Source organism: Erithacus rubecula (genome assembly GCF_903797595.1).
Source record: "Erithacus rubecula genome assembly, chromosome: 5".
Lineage (NCBI taxonomy): Eukaryota > Metazoa > Chordata > Aves > Passeriformes > Muscicapidae > Erithacus > Erithacus rubecula.
The window spans coordinates 2,474,971-2,497,413 of NC_136687.1; the positions used below are offsets into that span (position 1 = coordinate 2,474,971).

The 22,443-nt window shown below is 38.1% G+C and overlaps 1 protein-coding gene across 3 annotated transcripts in view; it reads left to right on the forward strand.

The window, feature by feature from the left end:
• Positions 1–22,443, forward strand: part of CTNNA2 (catenin alpha 2) — a gene marked incomplete at its 5' end in the record, with an annotated part of 444,577 nt that overhangs the window by 115,449 nt on the left and 306,685 nt on the right. For all 3 annotated transcript variants that reach the window (XM_079307292.1, XM_079307294.1, XM_079307293.1), the window contains one exon: positions 11,748–11,951. In XM_079307292.1, the coding sequence (XP_079163418.1) occupies positions 11,748–11,951 (204 nt within the window). The remainder of the gene's footprint in view (positions 1–11,747; positions 11,952–22,443) is intronic.

Here is a 22,443-nt window from a genome sequence, read left to right on the forward strand (position 1 = left end):
ATATCCCTGTGTGTCTGATGGTGCTCTGGCTTTGTGTGGGACTTTGCACATTATGGACAGCAAAGGTTTGACAAACAGGGACAGAAAACATGTGACTTCTCAATCCCAAACTGATGATGCTGCTGCTGCCTTCTGGAAAAAAGGCTGCTGTTCAATGCAAAGAGTTGTTGTGCTTAGTCAAAATAAATGTAGTGAAGACTGTGTGAGACATCAGATATTGTCCCTGCATCTATGAGAATATTCATCCTTTTTCTCCTCAGGTAAAGTCTTTTTCACTTTCTGTGATGTTGCAGGAGCCATGCATGTGTGTGGGAGATGTGTAGCCATAGTAGTGTGTTCTATTCAGAATTATGTGGGGAAAAACAGCCTTTTTGGGGAATTCTCCCTTTCTCATTTTAGGAAACTAAATGAAAACTTTGACTTACAGTGATGCAGAGGCTGAAACAATTGTCTTATTCACTTTCTAACTCACTGCTTAGCTGTTGAATGAGATTTATTCACACCTAATTTTACAACAAAGATGACTTTCCCTGACCTCCAGGGAAAGTCAAAATTTATAGCTGGTGATGGTGGGATGATTGTGAATTTACCTTTGTTTTACAAGCAAGAAAACAAGCAATATTACCAGTCTAGTGAAACTATCTAATGAGTAAAAAGGTGGTGGAGGAAAAAAAAAAACTCGCTTTTATGGTGGCAGTATTTTACTTCAGCAAGAACTTTGTGTTTTCTAATGAAAATAATTTATCAGAATATTTATTTTTACAGTCTCAGTCACATTAATTGTGATCAGTTTGCATTTGGTATGAAGTGCTTTCTAAACCCTACATTATGTGCCTAGATGATTGTTCTGTATTAAAAATAAGTTTACAGGTTTTTTCCATCATTTTTTAAACTTCTCAGCCTTCATTATTTCAAATTTCAGAATCAGTGTTCTGTGGCTGAGCACTTCAAAATAACTGCAGTGTGAATAATTTGAATATTTTCTCAGTCAAAATATCATCACATGGAATACAAATTATTATTCTACCTATTTGAAGCACAGCCATTGTGTTTAACTAGGTCTTTTGATAATTGTCACACTCTAAACATTGGGGGATTGTGTAAATCACTTGTGAGTTATTAGCAGCAAAGTTTTGAAGATAGTTGTCATTCATTGCTTCTCAGAGATAATTTATGTAGAAATAAGGAGAGCTCACAAATCTGTTCCTTAGTAGATTTTTTTTTTCCTTTAAAGTCCTATTTGAATTTTATTGATGACAAAAGAATGTGTTTAATGCCTTGTTGCTTAGATCTTTAACTTCCATGTTGCTGCTTTAGTCTTGCATCATTTAAAAACTGATATTCCTGGGTTGACTTGTAATTTATTGGTAAAATTTGGCATATATTTTATGCTTATGAAATACTTCTTAATGCAAATGGGGGTGCACAGTTTATTTTCCCCTTATGCTATTTGGCCAAATTTATGGAAGTTGTGTAAATAAATTTTTGAAGAACTTACTGTGAACTCTGCAAAAGCCCAGTTTTCACTCAGGAAATTGTAATTTTGATCTCATCTGTTCTGGTTATTGAGGGACGACTGTGTTGGCACATGTTAAATGTGGGGTGAATTTATCTGCTGTCCTCCCCATGGCCTTCAAGGTGTACAGGACCTACATATGAAACTGGAGTGTGCTGGGGAGGTGGATAAAAAAAGAGAATAAATTATTGAGAGAGAAGAAATGCAATGAGAAGAACCAGGAAACTGTGCCGGTTAAAAAATGAGATGAAGATAATGGCATCAACACTGATGTGCATCTGGTAACTGCAAAAGGGTAAAAATAGATGTGAATGTAAAAATATATATTTTTATCAGGAAATAAAGTAAAGGAAATAAATAATTTTGGCCAGGGAAGGGAATGGAACTGGGAAAGAGTCTGGAGCTGCTGATAAATTTGGGAAAGGGGCTCAGCCTGAAGAAAAGGGGGATCAGGGGGACCCTTGTGGCTCTGCACAACTCCCTGACAGGAGGGGACACTGGGGGTGTTGGGCTCTGGGGACAGGGACAGAGGGAGAGGGAACAGCCTCAGGCTGGGCAGGGAGGTTCAGGTTGGATATTTGGGAAGTTTTCTTCACCCAAAGGTTTGTCCAGCCCTGGCACAGTTGCCCAGGACAGTGGTGGAGTCCCCAACCCTGGGGAATTTAGAAGCCATGGGGATGTGGCATTTGGGGACAGGAGTTATTGGTGGCCTTGGCAGGGCTGGAGTTGGACTTGATGATCCAAGTTCCAATTCAAAGAATTCTGTGATTCCATGATTGTCTGTGCCACAGCAAGGGCTGCACACAGATTGTTGGGGAATGTGTTCTCCATGATGGACTAGAGAGGGAGCAGTGCCAGGCAAAAACAGGATTTACTGGGCACTTGGGATCTCTGGTGAGTAGGAGGTTCCTCCTCTCAGAATATGGACTGGGATTGCAATTCCTGACTACCAAAGAGTGTGGCTGTGTCAGAGGGATGTGCTGACAGCACCTCAGAAGTGCTAATCACAGTGGAAATTCAAATTCTAGGGGTTTCAGACTGTGCAATCTATAATGCTTTACATTTTAAACAATTCTAAATAATTTCCTTTAGATTTGGGTATGAAAAATGAGGATACATTCTTGTACAGTGCTGGGAGTGTGGGTGTAATGGTGTTGTAAATATAAACCTGTTTACTATGCATGCACATAGCTCCATAAAAAGGATTATTCCTGTGTTTGAGGGAAGGCTTGAATTATCTGCAATAAAATTAAATAGAATTTATAAAACCTCTGACTTAGAGAGGGGAGGAAAGGATATCTAAAGAAAAAAAGGACCAAAACCCCTTTTCTCTACAGATGCCAAAAGCAAATATCTGTTGTTTTCTGTATTGCTCCAGAAAGAACTGATGAGATGGCTTAGCTGACTTTTCTCCCAGTCTTTTCTGTTTGTGTGCAAGTTCTGCCTCTGGCAATGGAATAAAATGATATTTTGTTTCTTAAAAGAAATATGTCAAGTTTAGTTTTAATATATATTAGTCCAAACAGGCAAGCCCTATAGCTGATACTATTTTATCTGATTTTTATAATTTTTATATTTTAAATATTGGATTTGTTTCTTTGTATTTTGCCTCTAAAATTGCTGTCCAGCGGTGTTGGTCCTTGTTAAATCATGAATTTCTGAGGGGTCACCCCCTTTATTCTCTGATTTCTGAGTATGAAAATAATCTGGTTTATTAAGGAATTGAAAGGATGATAAGGGGAAGTGGTCACAGCACCAAACCTGCCAGAGTTCAAGTAACATTTGGACCTTGCTCTGAGGCACAGGGTGGAACTTCTGGTGTCCTGGGGAGAGCCTGGAGTTGGACTGGTTGATCTTTGTGGGTCCCTTCCAACTTAGACATGACTCTATGATTTGATAGGATCAGAATTAAAAGAGGTGGTTAAAATGCTTTTTAGTACTTGAGGTATTTATATATTCAGGATATGTCCCAGGCTACTGAAATTGTACTTTTTTTTTTGCCACAAGCAGCATTTGAACTGAGAAATTACAGGCAGGGTAGTTCAGTCTTTAATGAATTTTTGAACAGAGCAAGTCATCTATTTGGGAGATGACTACATTTGATGAAGATGTGTCTGATGATACTGGTCATTGTCCTCCAGGCTGTTAAATGCAGCTCATAATTAATAAATGGGCTCTCACAACATATTTTGTGAATATATTAATGCTTCTTTAGGAATATTTTGCATGGCTGGAGAAGGCAGTGCACCTTAAATGGAGTGAAAGATCTAATAAATGTGTAATGAGGAGAAAACATTCCAGAGAAACTGAAAGGACAAAGTATCTGGGTAAAGCAATAGCAAAGATTACTTTTTTTTTTTTTTTTTTTTTTTTTTTTTTTTTTGGTAATAAAATCAAAAGCTGTCAAAGTGTGGCAGAAATGTAGCAGACAGAAAAAATGCTGTGTCATTAAGTGACTACCTTTAAAATGCTCCATTTTGGGCAAATAACTGCTAGATGACCTGAGAATGGATTTTTGTAGAACATTTATGGAATTGCAATTTGCTTGTAAATATGTTTTTGGAGAAGTGATTTGTAATGCTGCAGAGAACAGGACAAAATGTGAGCTTCAAAAGAAGAATTGAAATGTGTTTGTTTCCCCACTGAAATTCATAAGAAACAATTGCAAAAATATTATTGCACATCCCACAGCAATTTGAAACCAGCCTTGTTGAGCTTGAGTGGCTCTAGCCCAGGCAAATGGCAATTTCTGTATAATAGCAGCTCTGTATTGAATTTAACTAGGAATGCACTGGGGAAAGTGTGCTGCAAATTCAGATAATCTCATGGCTTTGGGTGAAATACTGTAGAATCTCAGAATGGTTTGGGTAGGAAGGGACATTAAAAATGATCTTGTTCCAACCCCTGCCATGAGCAGGGACACCTTCCACTAGACCAGCTTCCTCCAAGCCCTGTCCAATGTGTCATTCTCCCTTGTCCTGTCCCTCCATCCTTGTCCCCAGTCCCTCTCCAGCTCTCCTGGAGCCCCTTTAGGCTCTGCAAGGGGCTCTGAGCTCTCCCTGGAGCCTTTTCCAGGGGAACACCCCCAGCTCTCCCAGAGCAGAGGGGCTCCAGCCCTCTGATCACCTTTGTGGGTCTCATCTAGACTCACTCCTCCAAATTCACAAATTTCTTGTGCTGGGAGCCCCAAAATACAAATTTTTGTCCCTGGTGCAGCTGAAGTGGCTTTTACACTGCAGGAGGGTCAAGCCAAGCATTTCCTGTATATCCAGGTATCCAGGCTGCTCCTCAATGTTTCCAAAACTCCTATGCAGTAGTGAGATACTTTGGCACTTTCTGTACTTCTCAGAGTGGGGAAACATCAGACTGGTCATGCTTTGCATATTAAGAAAATAATAACTAATAGCAAAATGTTGCATTTTACACTAAACCCAAAAGCTTCACCTGTTTGCAGAGCCATGTATTTGAGGATGCTGAACTGATGTCTCAAATGAGGAAGAATCAGAGGAAATTTTGGGGTCCTGATGATGTTGTGGGGCCAAACAAGCTCTTCCTTTCAGTTGTTGTTGCATTTCCATTACAGCCCCTTCTGTGTATGTATGGGCTTGTTTATATATTACTGTGGAAAAGGTCAGCTCCAGAGTACAAGGGACAGCACTGAAATGTCAGGGTTTTGGTAGCAAAAATGTGATCTCTGTGAAGGGAGGCACCCTGGATAACTGGATTAGGATCTCATTGCCTTCATTCCCCTTTAGCAGTGGGAATGGTGCTGCTGAGCTGTATTTGCTGTATAGGAGCACCATCTAGTGGACTTATTGTTTATTTTTTTTATGTCTATACATTTATTTTTTTCCCCTGAAATGCTCTTGTATAGTAAGCAAGTATTGTGTAAAGATTTAGCAATCAAAAATACTTTTTGGAGTTTAATTGCAGCACTTTGCTACAACTTCTTTTGGTGATAGAAAGAGCCTTTTGCCAACTGCTGCCTGTGTTTCCCTATCAAAATACATATAACCTGTTTGCAGCAGGCCAGTTTGTTTGCAAAGGAAGTTTTGTAATGAACCCTCAAGCACAAATTTGTTAGACACACTAAAACACAAAAAAACCCACTTTAAAAGCCTAATTATTCATTTCTATAAGGGAATGTTTTCTGTAGCAGTACAATTACTGCATTATTATTCAAATTATTGCAGGTCTTATTTTCTTGTTCATGTAAGTATGAATATCTGAAGTGCTACATCAAAAAACACTAAATCTTCTTTCAGGTTACATATAATAGCTTAGAAAGAGCACTAAGTGAAATGTTTTAATTAGACTACACTTGCTACTATTTTGTCTGTGTTCATTTAGCACCTGTGAGATGCTTCCATAGCTTAGGTATGTGAGAAGTGAACACCACCACTATTTCAGGGAAGCAGCTTCTCCATTTACATTTGGAGAGCAGCTGGGAGAAGGGGCTGGGAAGGTTCTGCTCGTGGTTGTGCACTGCTGCCTGAGTGGGATGCTGGTGAAGCTGCTGTGGATGCATCCAGTCTGATGTGCCAGAGGGGAAAATCAGGGAATCACAGCATGGTTTGGGTTGTAAAGGAACTTAAAGGCAATCTTGTTCCACTCCTGCCATAGACAGGGATATCTCCCACTAGCCCAATATCCAGCCTGGCCTTGGACACTCCCAGGGATGGGGCAGCCACCAACACCCTCACAGTAAAGAATTTCTTCCCAATATCCCATCTAACCCTGGCTCTGGCAGCCATTCCCCCTGTCCTGTAACTCCACACTCTTGTCCAAAGTCTCCCTCCAGCTCTCTTGGAATTATCCTCTCCCTGTGAATAATCTGTGTTGTTTCATCTCTCCAGAGCAGCTCCAGTGTAGCATTGCACTGTCACTCCCAGCTATGTGGTGTGTCTGTGTAACTCAGCACTGTGGCAGGAGCAACATTTGATTTGCTGCTAAACAGGAGATAACAGCCTTGCCAGCATTGCAGGAGACAGGGACAAAGGTGCAGAAACCAAACCTGTGAGCACACAGCATTTGTTTTCACAGTGGTACAGGTGCTTCTGACAAAGACATACATCAAACACTCTTATTTATACAGCCTTGTCTCCAAGTTACTCAGAAAAACTGAGTCCCTCAGTATATCACATGCTGCCTTCTACACAAAGGCAATTTTTCCTGCTGTCTTGTGCTTGTGGCATTATCTAAAATATCTATCACACTTTTCAGTGGCATTTACCTTGAAAATTGGATTTTCCCTGTCCTAAGATAAGTTGTGTATTTGCTATCTCAGGAAGTGTTAAAAACCCTGTGATGTGGCATTTGGGGATATGATTTAGTTGTGAACATAGTGGTGGTGGTGGGTGGTGGGTTTATGGTTGGACTTGATGATCTAAGAGGTCTTTTCCAACCTTAACCATTCTGTGTTTCTGTGATTCTGAATCATTAAGAGCCATATCAGGAAATGAAACCCTGAAGGTTTCACATTCTAAATAGATGAATTAAAAGGTGTTTAACAAGTAAGGCAGAGATCCTGAAGAAGCTGCTGAAATTTCCTGAAGACCACCTATGTAGACAAACCAGGGGATGAGCAGATTTTTCATGAGCAATAAGGCAATTGCACATAATAATGAAGTCATTTAATTGGAAAATGCAGGTAATGATACAGTAATTCTAGTTTTTTTATAGTTGTAAAATTGTTTAAAGTTATTAATGTAATGTTTTGCTTTGCATTGTATTTTTAAGAAAGACTGTGAGGGGTTTTTTGGTGTGGTTGAACATGAGATTCAAATGTAGATAAATGTCACAAATTTTCAGTAATGATGTGCTCTCTGATTATACAATACATTTCTGTAGGCTATATGGCTATTTTCAGTATTTTTAGTTGAAGTGTGAATAATTTATCCATTATTTTAAATTTCCAAAGCTGTGTCCTGTAGTTTGTCAGTGTGTGAGATAGTTTATTGCCTTCTGAACATTAGAAAGTTGGTTTATAGCAGTGCTTAGTATGAAGAGGTTTATTTTCAAAAGCCTTTAATATTTATTAAAACACGACAATTTCTCTGTAAACACACCTTGATGTAATTTAAAGAAAAAAGAAGAGTTGAAGAGAGAATAGTTAGCTGTATTTAAAGATGATTTTATCACAGGTTTTGACAGTTTTCAAACAAGTCTTCAATTATATTAAAATTATTTTTTTGGATTTTGTTTCAGAAACAGCAGCCAAAAATGATGTATGTTTACTGTAATCTGAACATTTATAAAGAGGTTTGAAACACTTAATTATAAGGACTGAATTATAGTATCAGTCCTTGATTTATGGCTCTAATGTGAACTAATTAGAAATGTAAAGTGTTCCAGTTCATTTGCATTCATTGCTCATTAACTGGCTTTTAAGAAGTGATGGGAAATTGCAACTTTTAAAGAAATTTTTTTAGCTAAATTTCCTGCCAACTATTTTTTTTCTTCTTTCCAAGAAGATGTTGTTTCCTCATTAATCTATGTGTAAGAGTTTTATGGGTGTCATTTAACAGTCTGAAGCTTGAATTTTGGCACCAGGTTCTCTTTGAAGAGTAGTAAAAACTTTTTTAAGCAAAAAGTTGTCTCTTTAGTAACTAAACATCAGGAGCTGTCATGGAACTGGTTCTCATCCTGAGTCTCCTTTTTCCCAAAATTCCAAATCCTTGTGAGATAGAAAAAGTAAACATCTAGACTATAATTTATTTATAACCATCCATCAGAAAGTAACTACATTGTTATTTGTGATATTTTAAGCAAAACTGAAGTTCATGGTATTTGGATGGGGTGCAACTGGCACATCATTATTCTGAGAAAATTCTGGATATAGGGAAGGGAAAAGTCACCCATGATCACCCATGAAGATGATCAGGAACTCAAACAGTAGGCAGAGAGGTTTTGAAAATCTCCAAGGATGGAATTTTTATCTTGGATGGATGAAGCCTTGAGCAACCTGGCTTGATGTTAAAGTTTGACTGTGTTTTAAGGAGGTGTTTAAAATATAACCTCCAGGAGTTCATTCCAGCCTAAGTTACTGTGGAATTCTGAATTGTCGTTAATAGATATCCCAAAAAATATTTAATAATAGTTAAGCCTACAAATGAATTGCAAGCAAAAAGTTCTATGGGATATGGATGAAAGATTGAGTACAACTGAGTGACTTTTATATTTCATGAGCTAAATTTTGATCATCATAAAGATTTTTCCTTATTTAAAAATAACTCAGAATATATTCCTCTTTTACAGTTGAAAATGAGGAAAGCTGGCTTGGGTTAATTATACACCCTGTGTGCTACACAATTTATTACTTAAAATCTAAATGATATTTGTATATAGTCTGTAAGAAATTCCTGAATTTGGTACATTTGATTGTGAAAATGGTGAGTTGGGTTTCAGAGATCAAAGATTCTAGAGATATTTGATCTGTGCATTGTTCATCTTCAAGGCTCAAGAAGTATGGAAGAATTCACAGGATCCCAGGATGGGTCAGGCTGGAAGGGACCACAGGGGTCACCTGGTCCCAGCTCCCTGCTCCAGGCAGTTCAGGAACATCCCAGTGAGGAGACTCCTCAGCCTCTCTGGACAATCTGTTCAGTGTCTCAGTGAAGTTCTTGCTCCTGTTCAGGTGGAATTGCTGGGCTCAGTCCCTGCCCTGGCTCTGGTGCCATTGCTGGGACCCCAGAGCAGAGCCTGGGTGCTGCTCTGCCCTCCCTGCAGCCAGGGACAGACAGGGACACCCAGGGTGAGGGTCCCTCTCAGCTGGGGCTCCTCTCCAGGCTGGACAGCCCCAGCTCCCTCAGCCTTTGCTCAGCAGGGATGCTCCAGGTCCTTGACCAGCTTTACAGCTTCTGCTGGATCTGTTCCATGAGTCTCTCCTCTCATGAGGAGCCCAGAACTGCACATGGTTCTGCAAATGTGGCCTGGCAGGGCTGAGCAGAGGGGCAGGATCCCTCCCTTTGCTCCTGGAAATGCTCAGCCTAAAGCACCCCAGGACCCCACTGACATTCTTGTCTCCCAGGATGTGCTGCTGGCTCAGGACAGCTCATTGTCCTTGAGGACACCCAGGTCCTTCTCCCCAGAGCTGCTCCATCAGGTCACCCCCAGCCTGTGAAGGTGCCTGGGGTTGCTCCTCCCCAGCTGCAGGACCTTGCATTTGCACATTCAAGTAGATATCTACATACATATTTCCATATTTCATGTGGGTTCTTGGGTCTCACAGAAGAATTGAGTGCAGGGCCTTCAAATCTAAGGAGAAAAATGTGATTAATGACTTGCTGAGAGGTGCAAGATCTGTTTGAAAGTTGCTGTGTAGGTAGAGAACCTTATACCTATGTCTATGAGGAGGAGGAGGAGAAGAGAAACATTTCTGAATTAGGTTAGGAATCTGAAACAAACAGCTATTTTCAATTTTTTTCCTGCTAATTCCATAAGTTGCTTATATAGTTTATTTTGTGCAATTGTAGTCTTGCTACTGCCATGTAAAATATGAGGTTGTGAAAATGGGTTTATACTGCTGATTTCTGAAAATCCCAAGCATTACCCTTTGGCTTAGAAGTCAAATAACATAAATATGCACAGGCCTAACTCTTGGAGAAGTCATTTCTAATTTAGGTGCTTGTAAAACTGCTCTGCTTATGCTGTGAAACACAGACCCCAGAAAATACATGTGAGACATTATTTCAGATTTTGGCTAATGCAGCATTTTTTTCTGCTAAGTCAGCAGTTCCTGGAGCTGGAACAATATGTTATCTGGTTAAATTTCTTCTATTTGCCATTTTATTAAATAATAGATTTTCATAAATTCCTTCTGTTTATTGCTGTTTAATTGCTGAGGATTTGGTGGAGTTATAGATTTCTCAGGGTTTCATTTCTCCTTGTAGTAATGAGAGTTATGGGCTCTGTGTGTGAATTGAAGTTTTACTGAGAAATAAGATCTTTTCTAAGAGCCTTGTCCTGCTGAAATTAAGAAAAATATTCAAGTGGAGTTTGTCTTCAGCTTTGAATAAATCCATTTGAGCATTTTCTGATTAATAATACATACTTTTTTCGTGTGCTAAAGGCACATGTTGGTAATGTATCATGTTGCTAAATTTAAATGTGCATTTTGATACACTATGTTGGTTATGTTGTTTTGTTTTTTTTTTTTTTTCCAAATTAGTTGTATGATTGGGCTTGTACTTGCTGATTACTCTTGGATATTGAAAGAAATAGACTAATCATAAAGTTATCAGAACACTGTGGAAATTGAAATGGTTCATTAACAGATCTTAATATGCTTTAAAATAGGTGTGATTATTAGAAATCAGAATGCTTTTATGTTTTTTATTCCTATTCAATGATTTTTTTTTTTAACTCAAATAAGTGCAGAACTTACAGAGCATTTTTAGTCATCTGCAATTAGATTTCTTTGCACAAGTTCAACAAAAGGTGCCTGAATTACACAGTGTTGTAAATGTGCCTGAGAATGGGAGTAGGTGATTATTGCTTTTCTATTTCTTACCTTGAACTGCAGAAGGAGAAAAGCAGGTCAAAATATAATCCAGCAGTGACTCAAAACTCATAACTTTACATGAAGTTTTACAGTGTTTTGTGTGTCATTATCTAGTAATGATTTCGTTGCAGTCTTAACTGCCTCAGTTTTTAAATTCATGAAATATGGAGGTAATATAGTAAATTTCAGCAGTGTAGGCTGCTTATAAAAATAATCAAAGTGACATTATTAACAGAGAACGTCCCTCTCTGTATTCAGGAATAAAGTAAGTTATACCTTGCATATGAATGTCCTGAAAAGCCAAGAAATTTTCAGAATATTTGTGGAAAAATAATACTACATTTAGCAACATGGAATAGTTTGGTTGGAAGGGACCTTAAAGATCATCTTGTTCCATAGGCAGGGACACTTCCACTATCCCAGGTGGCTTCAAGCTCTGTCCAGCCTGGCCTTGGATACTTCCAGGGATCCAGGGGCAGCTTCAGCTTCTCTGGGTAACATGGGTGTCAAATAAAAAACAAAGAAGAATATATATATATCTGTGTGTATACATTTGTCTAATATTTACTTTTTCAGAAATTTGGTAGATAACTGCTCCAAGAAAATTTTGATAATCCTTACGCTCTCTTCCAACCTGGTACTCCACCATAAATTCTTTATAAAAAAAACCTCAGGGAAAGCAGAGAAAACACCCAATGACCACTGACCCATTTCCCGTTGTCCCGTTAGAACAAGATCATCCTGGACCCGCTGACGTTCAGCGAGGCGCGGTTCCGGCCGTCGCTGGAGGAGCGGCTGGAGAGCATCATCAGCGGCGCCGCGCTCATGGCCGACTCGTCCTGCACGCGCGACGACCGCCGCGAGCGCATCGTGGCCGAGTGCAACGCCGTGCGCCAGGCGCTGCAGGACCTGCTCTCCGAGTACATGAACAACGTGAGTACATCAGCAACGTGCCTCTCTAAAGGAGGGTGGGCTTTGTGTGCTGGTGAGTTGTTGGGCTGAACACGTTGCGAACATTTGGCAAGAGTTGGGAACCATCAGAAGCTCATGGGGGTGGTGGTGTAACTACCAAGGAAATTGACATAGAAGTTTCTCCTCGTGTAATACCTAGCAGTTCCTTTGGAAGTAGAATACTTTACTCACCACCGTTTTCATTTTTTAATCTAAATGCGAAATGGTCCAAGAATTGTTTTCTTATTGAAGATGAATATGGGTAATTTTCAGCATGCTTGCAGCATCCCTGTGGGATGGTCACTGTGTTTGATTTTTAGAATATTTCCCCTATATATTCATAAGAGATTGGCTTTTTGGTGTGTGGATTTAACTACTGAAGATTCCACTTTCTGGTGGAGCTATGAAATACTCAGTTGCCATGAAAGTAGTGAGTTCAGCACCAGTGCTGTTCACACAATCATAAGAACAACTCTCTGGGTAGGGGTTCCAGAGGTGTTGAATTGTTCAGTGTGGTGTGAACTGGCAGTGCCACCTTTGTTCTGCACATGTTGTCCCAGAAAATCCTCTCCACCCAAAGTTGTGTGTTAGAACTCAGATATTCTACTGCCAAGTCCTTCTGAGGATGTGGGGAAAAGGCCAAAACAACATCAACAACTGTTTTAAACTTAGAATGTTTGCCAAGACATATCAAACAGAGCACTCTCTACCTTGCTGTTTCTTTTCTTTGGCTGCTCCCAGGGTATCAGATGACACATTTTGATCCTATTTTACTGGAATTATCAAAACAATGCTGAAGAGGCTGTTTGAGAATAGACCTTTAACATTGTTATTTTCATTGGTGTGATGCAATTCAGTATCAATAGTGCAAACTTCAGTCCTTTAGTCACTTCATTTCACAGTTCAGACTTAAATGTTGCTTTTCAGAGATATTGTTCTGTGTAATAGAGTCACCTCAAGGAATAGCTGTTTGATTGAATTGAAAAACATTATTTGCTTCTTAGTTTTTCTGAAGTGATGGTTGGCAGGTTCTTGTGGAAGCTTGAATGAATGTGAAGTTTTGCTGTTATGGGATAGAAGCTGTAAAAGAGAACATTAAATACCAGGTGATGAGGTTGTGGTAGAAAAGAACTTCATGGTTTTCTTCCTACCAAGTCTTGCTTTATAGAAGCCATACTGGTACAATCCTTTAAGGTCTTTCAAACAAACTTTGAGAACTGATGAATGGTGGCTTCTTACTTTATTGTGGTGCCTCTTTTTTGTGTCATTATCTAGTACATAGAGTATTGGTAACAATGGAATTTGCCCCTGGACCAGAAACATTCTTATTTTATTTCTGACTGCATTTACAGAGGGATGAGAGTTTTAAATTCCTGCAGGCATTTATGATCACGTTGAAGGCTGCTAATCTAGTTTCATTATTTTTCCTTAAACACATAATGGTGTGACCAGCTGCTTATATGGTTTCCACAGTATGGTTTTGGAAAGTCCTTTTTACTTTTTTTTTTTGGTGTCATCCTTAGTCTGAGTTGTACAATCTCTGTGATTTATTTATTTTTCTACTTTATACTGAAATGTAGTCAATTTAAGTAAGATTTTTTTTTTTTTTTTGGTACTTAGTGAATAAGCATTATAAAAACAAATATACTTAAATTACATAAAACACTTCTGATTTTACCAGATCTGGTGTGGTAGAATTTGACAACAACAATTTCCAAATTGATGTTAGCAGTTACAAGGGATGGGATTATGATTATGTATTACTATGCCTAAATTTAGATTTTTTGTGCATAGGGGCAGGTAAAGTAAGGGGTGTTAATCCAGTTCTTTAAGGGTGGATGCCATTTTAAGATGGCAGGTTAAAAAATTCCAATGCTTGTTTGAGCATTGACTCCTCAATCTGCCCCTCCTTTGAATCCTCCATGGGTCAGCTTGCAGCCAGCCCCTCTTCCATGTCATGTATGCTCTAGGAAAGGACAAATTGCCAGACTCTTTCCCTCTTTAAATCATTTGAGCCTCTATTGCTTAAGCTCCAATTATAATTGTCAGAGACCAGATCAATGTTGGAGATCAGATCAATACTGCCAAGAGAGTCTGAAGAGCCATTGAGATGACAACTGTTATAATCTAATATGGGCAGGGGTTAAGTTAAATATCTCTAGACTTCTCTGATATATTAAATCCCCATAGCCATGACAGAAGGTCAGATCTTGAGCTTGTAGGCAGCTCCTGTTATCTAAAGGTTCAATTTCATCCATTCTGCTGTGGCAGAATTTGCTTTGGTACTAAACTTATTTCCTTGAAACCTGTGGATTGTTTTTGTTGGAGTGTCAGTAATTCTGAACATGTTCAGTGTAACAGAAGATCTCACTTGGAAACTTCTAAAGCTTTCAGGAGTTTCAAAAGGGTGAAAGTGAATGGCACACACCAAACATGACACAACCCTAAGTCTCACCAAGTTAATTTTGCAAAGATTGACATCTTCAACATCTGCTTGTGTGGTTTTAAACCACTGCAATCCTGCTCTTGCTTTAGAGGTTGTGAAATTAATCAGACATTCACATTTTGGAGCTTCTTCTGTTTGATGATAGCTGAAAAATTATGATTTTTTAGGATGATGAGTATTGATCAAATGAGCATACAGCAAAGTAAATACTTTGTGGTGATACTAAAGGATGCAGATGATGAAGGGCAGGGTGTTGGCAGTGTGTGCTCAGTCAGTGTTAGTTCAGTCCTTCTCCAGCTTAAAATAGTTCCTTTTCATTCATCTACTTCTGTGACTTGGGTTCAGAGGAGTGTTTCTTATGAAACTTCAAAAGCTGAAGGAAAGGGCTATGAGTTGAAGTAAAAGTAGATACTTACAAAATTTTGGCATCCAAAGAAAAACTTGAAAAAAAAAAAAAAGTTGGTAGGAAGAAGGATAGGGGAGATTTCTACTTAGGTAAGTAAAAATGGTGCTGCTTCTGCAGTTGTATTATTTATTGTTATAAAGATGTGTTTTGGTTTCTGCTTTCTTCTCCTCAGATAAATGTTAATTTGCTCCATTTCCTACCTTTCAAATAATGTTTTTGATTAGTCCCTAGTCTCTTTACTAGTTCTATGAATAAATTATATATTTGTATAGTTACTGCATTGACCAGTGTCTCACAGTACCTAAATCCTCTTCAAGGGAGATCTCTGGGAGTTCTCTGCAAGAACTTCTATGGACATGAGATGTAAACTGTTTCATTATTCTCTGTATATCCTGAAATACATATTTACTTCATTTGCCTTACCAGTAACTTTGACAAAATCTATTCCCAGCATGGTATCCATTATTTCTCTCATGAACTCATCTGAACTTTAGAATCTGTTAGTTTTGGGAAGCAAAGGCAAGAGAGTTCTCAGTCTGCTGTGTCATGTGACTTTTTTTTTTTTTTTTGCCAGGTCTCAGAGAAAATTGAGAGGCTATTTTTCAGCTTCTTATGTATATGTGATAAATCCTGTAATTTTTTTCAAAATAAAATTACATTTCTAGACTTCTGTCCTACAGAGAAGACCTAAATGCAGCTCCACAGCAGCTCTTAATGCAATTGTTTTCCATTTGTCTAAATAAAAGCTTTATTTAATGGCTGGTTAGCTCTGATTGGGGTCTAGTTTCCTGCTGCTTTTCTCTCCTGGATCCTTAATGATTTGTATTGCAGGCTGTCAGGGAGCAAAAATACCAGGAACCTGGCAGTCCCAGCTCTTAAACTCCTGGGTCAGAAATGTGCTGCCAAACTCAACCCAGTGCTGGGCACCCTTTCTAGCAAGACTCAGGGTGCTGCTGCTCTGAATAACATAAGAAAAGGAGGAAATTATATCTTTAGAAAAATATGCTTAAAAAAGGATTCTTTGAATTCCCTCTGACATCATCAGATTGAGTGCCAGAGACAGACTGAATGTTGTGTTGCTGGGGTGTATCAATGATAAATTTGGAAAGCAGTTGACAAGTGAGTAAGCCATGAGTGTTAAAGACCTCTGTAATCACTCCAGTACTGGCTTGGCAAGAATTCAAATCTGCATTTGAAAAGGCATTTCCCAGCTGGTTCAAATATGATTTTCCCCTCTAAAGCCTTTGGGCTGATTATTGAGCCAGCTTGCAGCCTTGCTTCCACTCTTATCCAGTGCTTCTTTTCCCAGTCTCTGCTGATAGTCCAGAGGAGTGTTTTTTGGGTTTTGTTTGTATTTTTAGTATAATTGGGGTTTTTTTGGGACAGATAATATTCCTGTGTGTCTGAGTGGTATGATCAGTCCTTAATGGAATCTTGCATTACTTCTGATGATTTAATGTTTAGATGTGAGAATCACATCTGGGCACTGGAACAGATTTCTCAGAGAGGTTGTGGAATGTCCCTCACTGGAAATATTCCAGAACCATCTGGATGCAATCCTGTGCAATGTGCTCTAGGAAGACCCTGCTTTGCAATGGGGGTAATGTTGCTTAATGTTTGCTCTTTGAAATCTTATTCTCTAAAGTTACTACCTGTTCCTGGTACCTGCTCACTCCTGAGTTGTTACAGGTTTTAATTCCTGTTTCCTATGAGAGGAAAATATCATTTATTGAAATGACAAACTAGCAGAAAAACAAATGAGAAAGTACAAGCCTGCTGGCAACTTCTCTTCACAAATATATCAATAAAAAATTGGAATTACTCAAAGGAAAAACAGACTTCTGCAGTACATGAAGATGAAATGTCCTTAGCAGACAGCTGGTTATTGTGCTTGATTGGAGAACAAAAAACACGACAGCAGCTGAAAAATCTATAAACTCTCAAGATACTGACAGCTGCCACATTTAACAGCTTCATCTGAATTCTTATTTAAGATAAGCAATAATTAGTGTGTATGTTTCAGCTCTGAAGCTGGCTTGTGTAAGGTTAATCTGGGTGACAGTGAGCAGTAAATTACAGTTATGAGACAGAGAAATATCCAGAGCAGTAAATTACAATTATAAGACAGAGAAATGTCCAGAGCTGTCCTGAGATGAGGAATTGGGGATGAGTGACAGGAGATTGACTGCTGGAGCAGCAGCATAGACTGATTCAGGCATGACTGGCACTGCAGGGCAGTTTTTCCATCAGTACCATTGTCAAATTCCTGCCTGGCCAAATAATTCTTAGAGGACAGCAGCTTATTTCAAGCTGCCCACTGTATTTCAAGCTAGAGATGAGCTATTTTAATGTTGAACCTGGCTCTTGTAGAGGCTTTATTATCAGTTTTGTCTTTGTGTACTTGAAAGAAACAAGTAGAAACACAGTAGTTACTGTTGAAGGAATAGGATGTGTTCCTGAGTGTTCCATGCATTCCTTATTGGTCAGTTTAAGATTTCTGCTCTTGTGGATCCCTCCTGAATTCCTTGACTGCTCATGACTATGCATAAATCATTAAGTGTGCAACCTGCAGTGGGACTTGAGACACCTTTTCAGAAATCTTCTTTCTCTTCTATTTTGATGATGTCAGGCCCTCATCATAAGGCATGTCCATTATTTTTCAGTAGATTTATAGAAAAGCTGCATCATTTACAATTGCACAAGTTAGTTTTGATCTATGTATTCATTCCCAAATTTCCTGGGTTTGTAATTCTGTACTCAGAATTTGCTGTGTTTTTCTTATCAGATTCAGAGAACCACACTGGTGTTTACAATCAGAAAAAAATAAGAAAGCTCTGAGAAAATCAAACTTCACGCTTAAAAATAACACATCTTAAAAAATTGTCCTTGTTTCAGGTTTACACATCCCTGTTGTGATGAGCAGATTTTTAAATTTACTGAAGTAATTTTCTCTTTACAACTACCTGTTACAATCTACTCTAAAAGGGGATGGTAGCTCAGGTTCTTGTTAATAAATCCCTTGGGGTGGATTACAGTGAAAGAACCCTGAATAAGTGTATTTTGTAAATATGTACATGTAGAGTTTATTGTAGAATAATTTAGTTGCAGAGGAAAACAGATCTACAGGCATTTTGTTATCTTTAGTAATAAAACAATATAAGAACATAAAAGTCACCTAAGAAAATTCACAAGAAATAAAAGGATGAGAGTAAAAATATCTCACCACTCAAAGGCTTTACAATGAGACTTGGTCAGTGCAATTTCAATGTCAGTTGGTCAAAATGGTCACAGACAAGACCTATTAGGTGGTGGAAGATACCCCTAAAACACCACATCTGTTGGGTTAACATTCACTCAAGTTTGGGGTGGGGTATTTCAACTGGATGATGGAATGTTGTGGATCAGGGGACAATTTGGGAGAATTTGGCACCTAATTTGCTGCAGCTGCCCATCACATCAGTGCAGCTGTGCCCATCCTGTCCCCTCAGCAGAGTGAGAACCTTCAGGCCACTGTGAATGTCCCAGGAGCTCCAGGGCAGGGGAGTTGGCACAGCTGAGTTCACTGATAAGGACAAGGAGGCAGTTCCTGCCCCACAGGGTTCCCCTCTTTCCTTATCTCATCCATCACCAGCTGTTTTACTGATTGTGATTCTAATATTTATGGGAGGAAATGATGGTTTTGAACCACAGTGCTGGATTTTCCTTGGTGCTGTCAACCAGAGAACATTTTACCTCCTTTTTGCTCTTTGTCTTTAAAGGCAGACCATGATGTATCATTATAGGAGTGTTGTATGTCATGTTAAAATGTAAATAAATTGCAGGAGGTTTATGGAGTCTGAGGCTGAATTGGTGTATTAGGTTGAGTGATGTTTCTAACAAGATACTTCCCTCCAAATTAGCACAGAAATTTTCTAGACTGACAGTAAATCCAAACATGATTTTCTTGGTTCATATAGGGCTTAGTCTGCCTGGCCTCTCCTACTCAACATGAAAATTGAGGTCCTGTCAGTCTGAATTCATTACAGTTTGAATATCTTGCCATTCCCACATGGAAAAAAAAAAAAAAAAAAAAAAAAAAAAAGCCTTAATTGTATAATTGCCTTTGTTTACCCATTAACTGAAAGCTGGGACAAAATCGACACATGAGAGTGAATGGGAAAACAGCCAAAATGGTATGGGATATGATTTTGGTTATTTTTTCATTGTTTTAGGCCAATAACCCAAACTGCCTTCCTATAAAATGTTATTAATTATTAATAATATTCAGGAAACTTGCTTTTCTTGAGAAATGTTTTTGTTATTCCTCATTGTTTTATCTCATATATGTATGTATGCATACAAAAGGTCCGACTATACTGTTGGTATCTTATCAGAGAATTTGATACTTTTAAACTTAATGTGTTCAGAAGAAATAAAAATGTGTTGTTTCTTCAAAAAACGAATTCTTCAATGTCAGACATAGTCTGTCTGAAAATCATGTTGTTAAAGCTGTTTGTCCACCTGAAACAAAGTCCTTTATCAATCTTGGCTATATTGTGTGTATCATAACATCTCTAATTTTATTTCTACTGAAGCTAGCATTTATGGGCTATTAATTTGTTATTTTTCCATATCTGCAAGTCAGTATCAATATGAGAAGTTTATAATGCATTTGATATTATACCAATAATATGATTTTAAGCTCTGTGTATACCTGCTTTTGGTGTCCAGATCTTACTTTCAGGGTTTACACTATCCATATTAACATTGTTGGGTGTTCTACTCTTTTGGATGCAAAGAAAAATATTCCCAATGCATTTATAGAATTACTGGGAAGGAATCAAAATAAAGAAGCATGCACCTACTGCAGTTAGTGAGCTTTCAGCAAGCCACACCAAAAATCTGTGTGCCCTTGGAGGCTGCAGAAAATCTTCTGCTGCACATTAAAAATCTTTTAATTGTATAAATGTAGTGTTTGACTGTTGAAAGGGGTGCAAAACATGTATTTTCAAAGACATGGAATTTATCTATTTTTGATTTATTTTCTTTAAAAGCTACCTGAATCTTCTCAGCAGTGGGACTGAATTTTTACTATAACTTGGCAAATTCAGAATTTTGGTTTGCCTGTTGCACTGAAAGCACAGACCAAAGTGACACTATTGGATCAGCATTAGGAGAGTCAAGGATGCACTTCACCTCAGGAAAGGTCAAAGCTCTTTTCCTATCAGTAAAGTCACTGCAGCATTTACAGTGCCATTAGCAATCTGAACTACAGGAAATGTCAGTTTTGTGCAAACCTACACTGGTTTGGATTATTTTTCTTTGTTTACTCCAGAAATGTTTTTACAAATAAAAGCAAAGCTCTACTTCAACAGGAATTTGCTGTAATTTAGGTATTTTTCAGCTGAAATGATGGTGCTGGATATCCAGAAGAGGGCATGCTTGCACATCAGAAATGTTTTCTGCATCACTAAAGATCTGCATGCTGATGTGGTACAGCTGTAATCCAAGAATATGTAATAATACCAAAGAAAATATGTTACCTTGTTAGTAGCTATGGGTTCTTCAGAAACAAATAGATTCAAATGGTTGTTTGGGAAAAGAAAAATGTATTTTGATAAAATCAGTATTAAGTGGATGAGCTGTCACATAGAAATGAGGTGGTAAGTTCTATTTGCATTTTTTTGGTAAATTATTCTATCTATAGGTACATGGATGCTTGAGAACACATGATTGTTACACAGAATAATTTCCAAGTTCTACAGCAGTGAAGTGTATGATATTGTGAAACCAGAAATATCAGTGTTATGTAGGTCCTGATATTTGATCTAGGAAATGATCTTACAACTTCCCCAGTGCAATAAAAGTGCAAGTGCATCATGTCTTGTGCCACAGTAATTTGTTGCTTTTTGCCAGAGTTGTGCATCAGCCACATTCTGGGAGCACGTGGAGTTGGTTTTTATATTTTCACTTGAGGAATGGAAGACAGGAGAAGTCTCTGCAGTAATGGATTCCCTGAAAACTTGCTTAGTAAGGGTAGGAGGATTGTTTCCTTTTTTAAAGATGGCTGAGCTGAAGGAATAAGCAGTTTTCTTTTTGGATTTGATTGTTTTTTTTTAATTTGAAGTATTGATTCAGTCTTTATAATATTTGGAAAATTTTCAGAACTTTTCAACAGATATTGCAACTGTTTACAATATTTTGGGCACAACAAAATGAAATGAAGCATTTTATGAAATTAATTTGTCTATAATTTGTTAATTGATTTGTCTCCCTGCCTATAGGAAGGGGTTGGAACTTAATGATCATTAATATCCCATCCAGCCCAAACTATTCTGTGATTCTGTACCAAAGCTTTTAGCTTATCTGCTTTATAAAGTAAACTGAGTTTAAGTTTAGGGTAACATACGGACCTCACATTTTCACAATACCTATATTATATAGGTTTTTTTATATCTTTGTCAGATCTTTGCTGCTTTATCCAGTTCTTGCATTTATTTAAAAAGAACAACACAAAGAGAATGCAACAGAGACAGGTGCATCTTAACTGTAATTATACATTAAAGTTGCAATGAAGATTTTTTATTTCTGATTACTGAGATCCCTGAAATGCAGTTGTGTAGCTGTGAGTGGCCAGTGCCTGAGCTCTGTGTGATGTGCTCTAATGTACATGTTGTATAATAATGTGGTTTTTATGAGGCTGTCAAATGCATTGCCAGGAATGCCCTTGAACCCTGGGATCAGATGAATTACATTTTAATTGGGTTTTAGGCTAAGCTGAGCAAGTAGATAAGGTAGAATTAACCAGAGACTATTAATGCCATGAAACCTTTGGTGCTGTTGCACTAAACCCTGGGTGAGCTCCTGCTGGGAAGAGACATAATCACAGAATGACATGACCCCCACACCTAGAGCCCCTTGGCCCAGGCAGCTGCAGAAAATCACATTACCTGCATTTTATTATAGCACTTAGGAAGGAAAGGAGACAAAAACCCAAAGCTGAGTTTTCCCAAGCTGTGGGACCACTCCCAGGGAATTTCCCAAGAAATTCTCTGGTCTGTTTCTGACAGAGCAGAGCAGAAGCTGCTGTGATATCAAATGACCAAAGCATTTGCTTGTGTTTCTTTTCTCTCTGAAGTACCTTACAATGATTTTTCTCTGGAATTCTTTATTTTTACTGAATGAATGACCTTTTTTCTTGTAACTTCTTTTTATACTCCACATGGATACAATCACATTATTAGATTTTTTTTTAACAGTTAAAAAATTATTGAGCTCATTTATTATTCCATTATATTATTTTTAGACACTTTTTTTATTGTTTGAAGCTGAACAGTATGTCTAATGACTGAAGGCCTTGCAAGGCAAACTTTAATGTGAGTAGTTTGTTATCCAAGATAGCACAGGGGTCAGTGTCATGCCTAGCACAGCAAATTATTTATATGAGTAAACATCAACCTTTAATTTTTAAAAAAATTCTATATAAATTGAAAAAAGAAAAACAGAAAAAATGCGAAAGGAGGAGGACTTTTTTTGTTGTTGATGTCTGTCATAAATCCACTCATTTGATAGAAAATTGTGTTATTGTTCTGTCTGGGTAGGTGAGCATGAAACCTTATGCTTCATGCTGTATTTTTAATTTC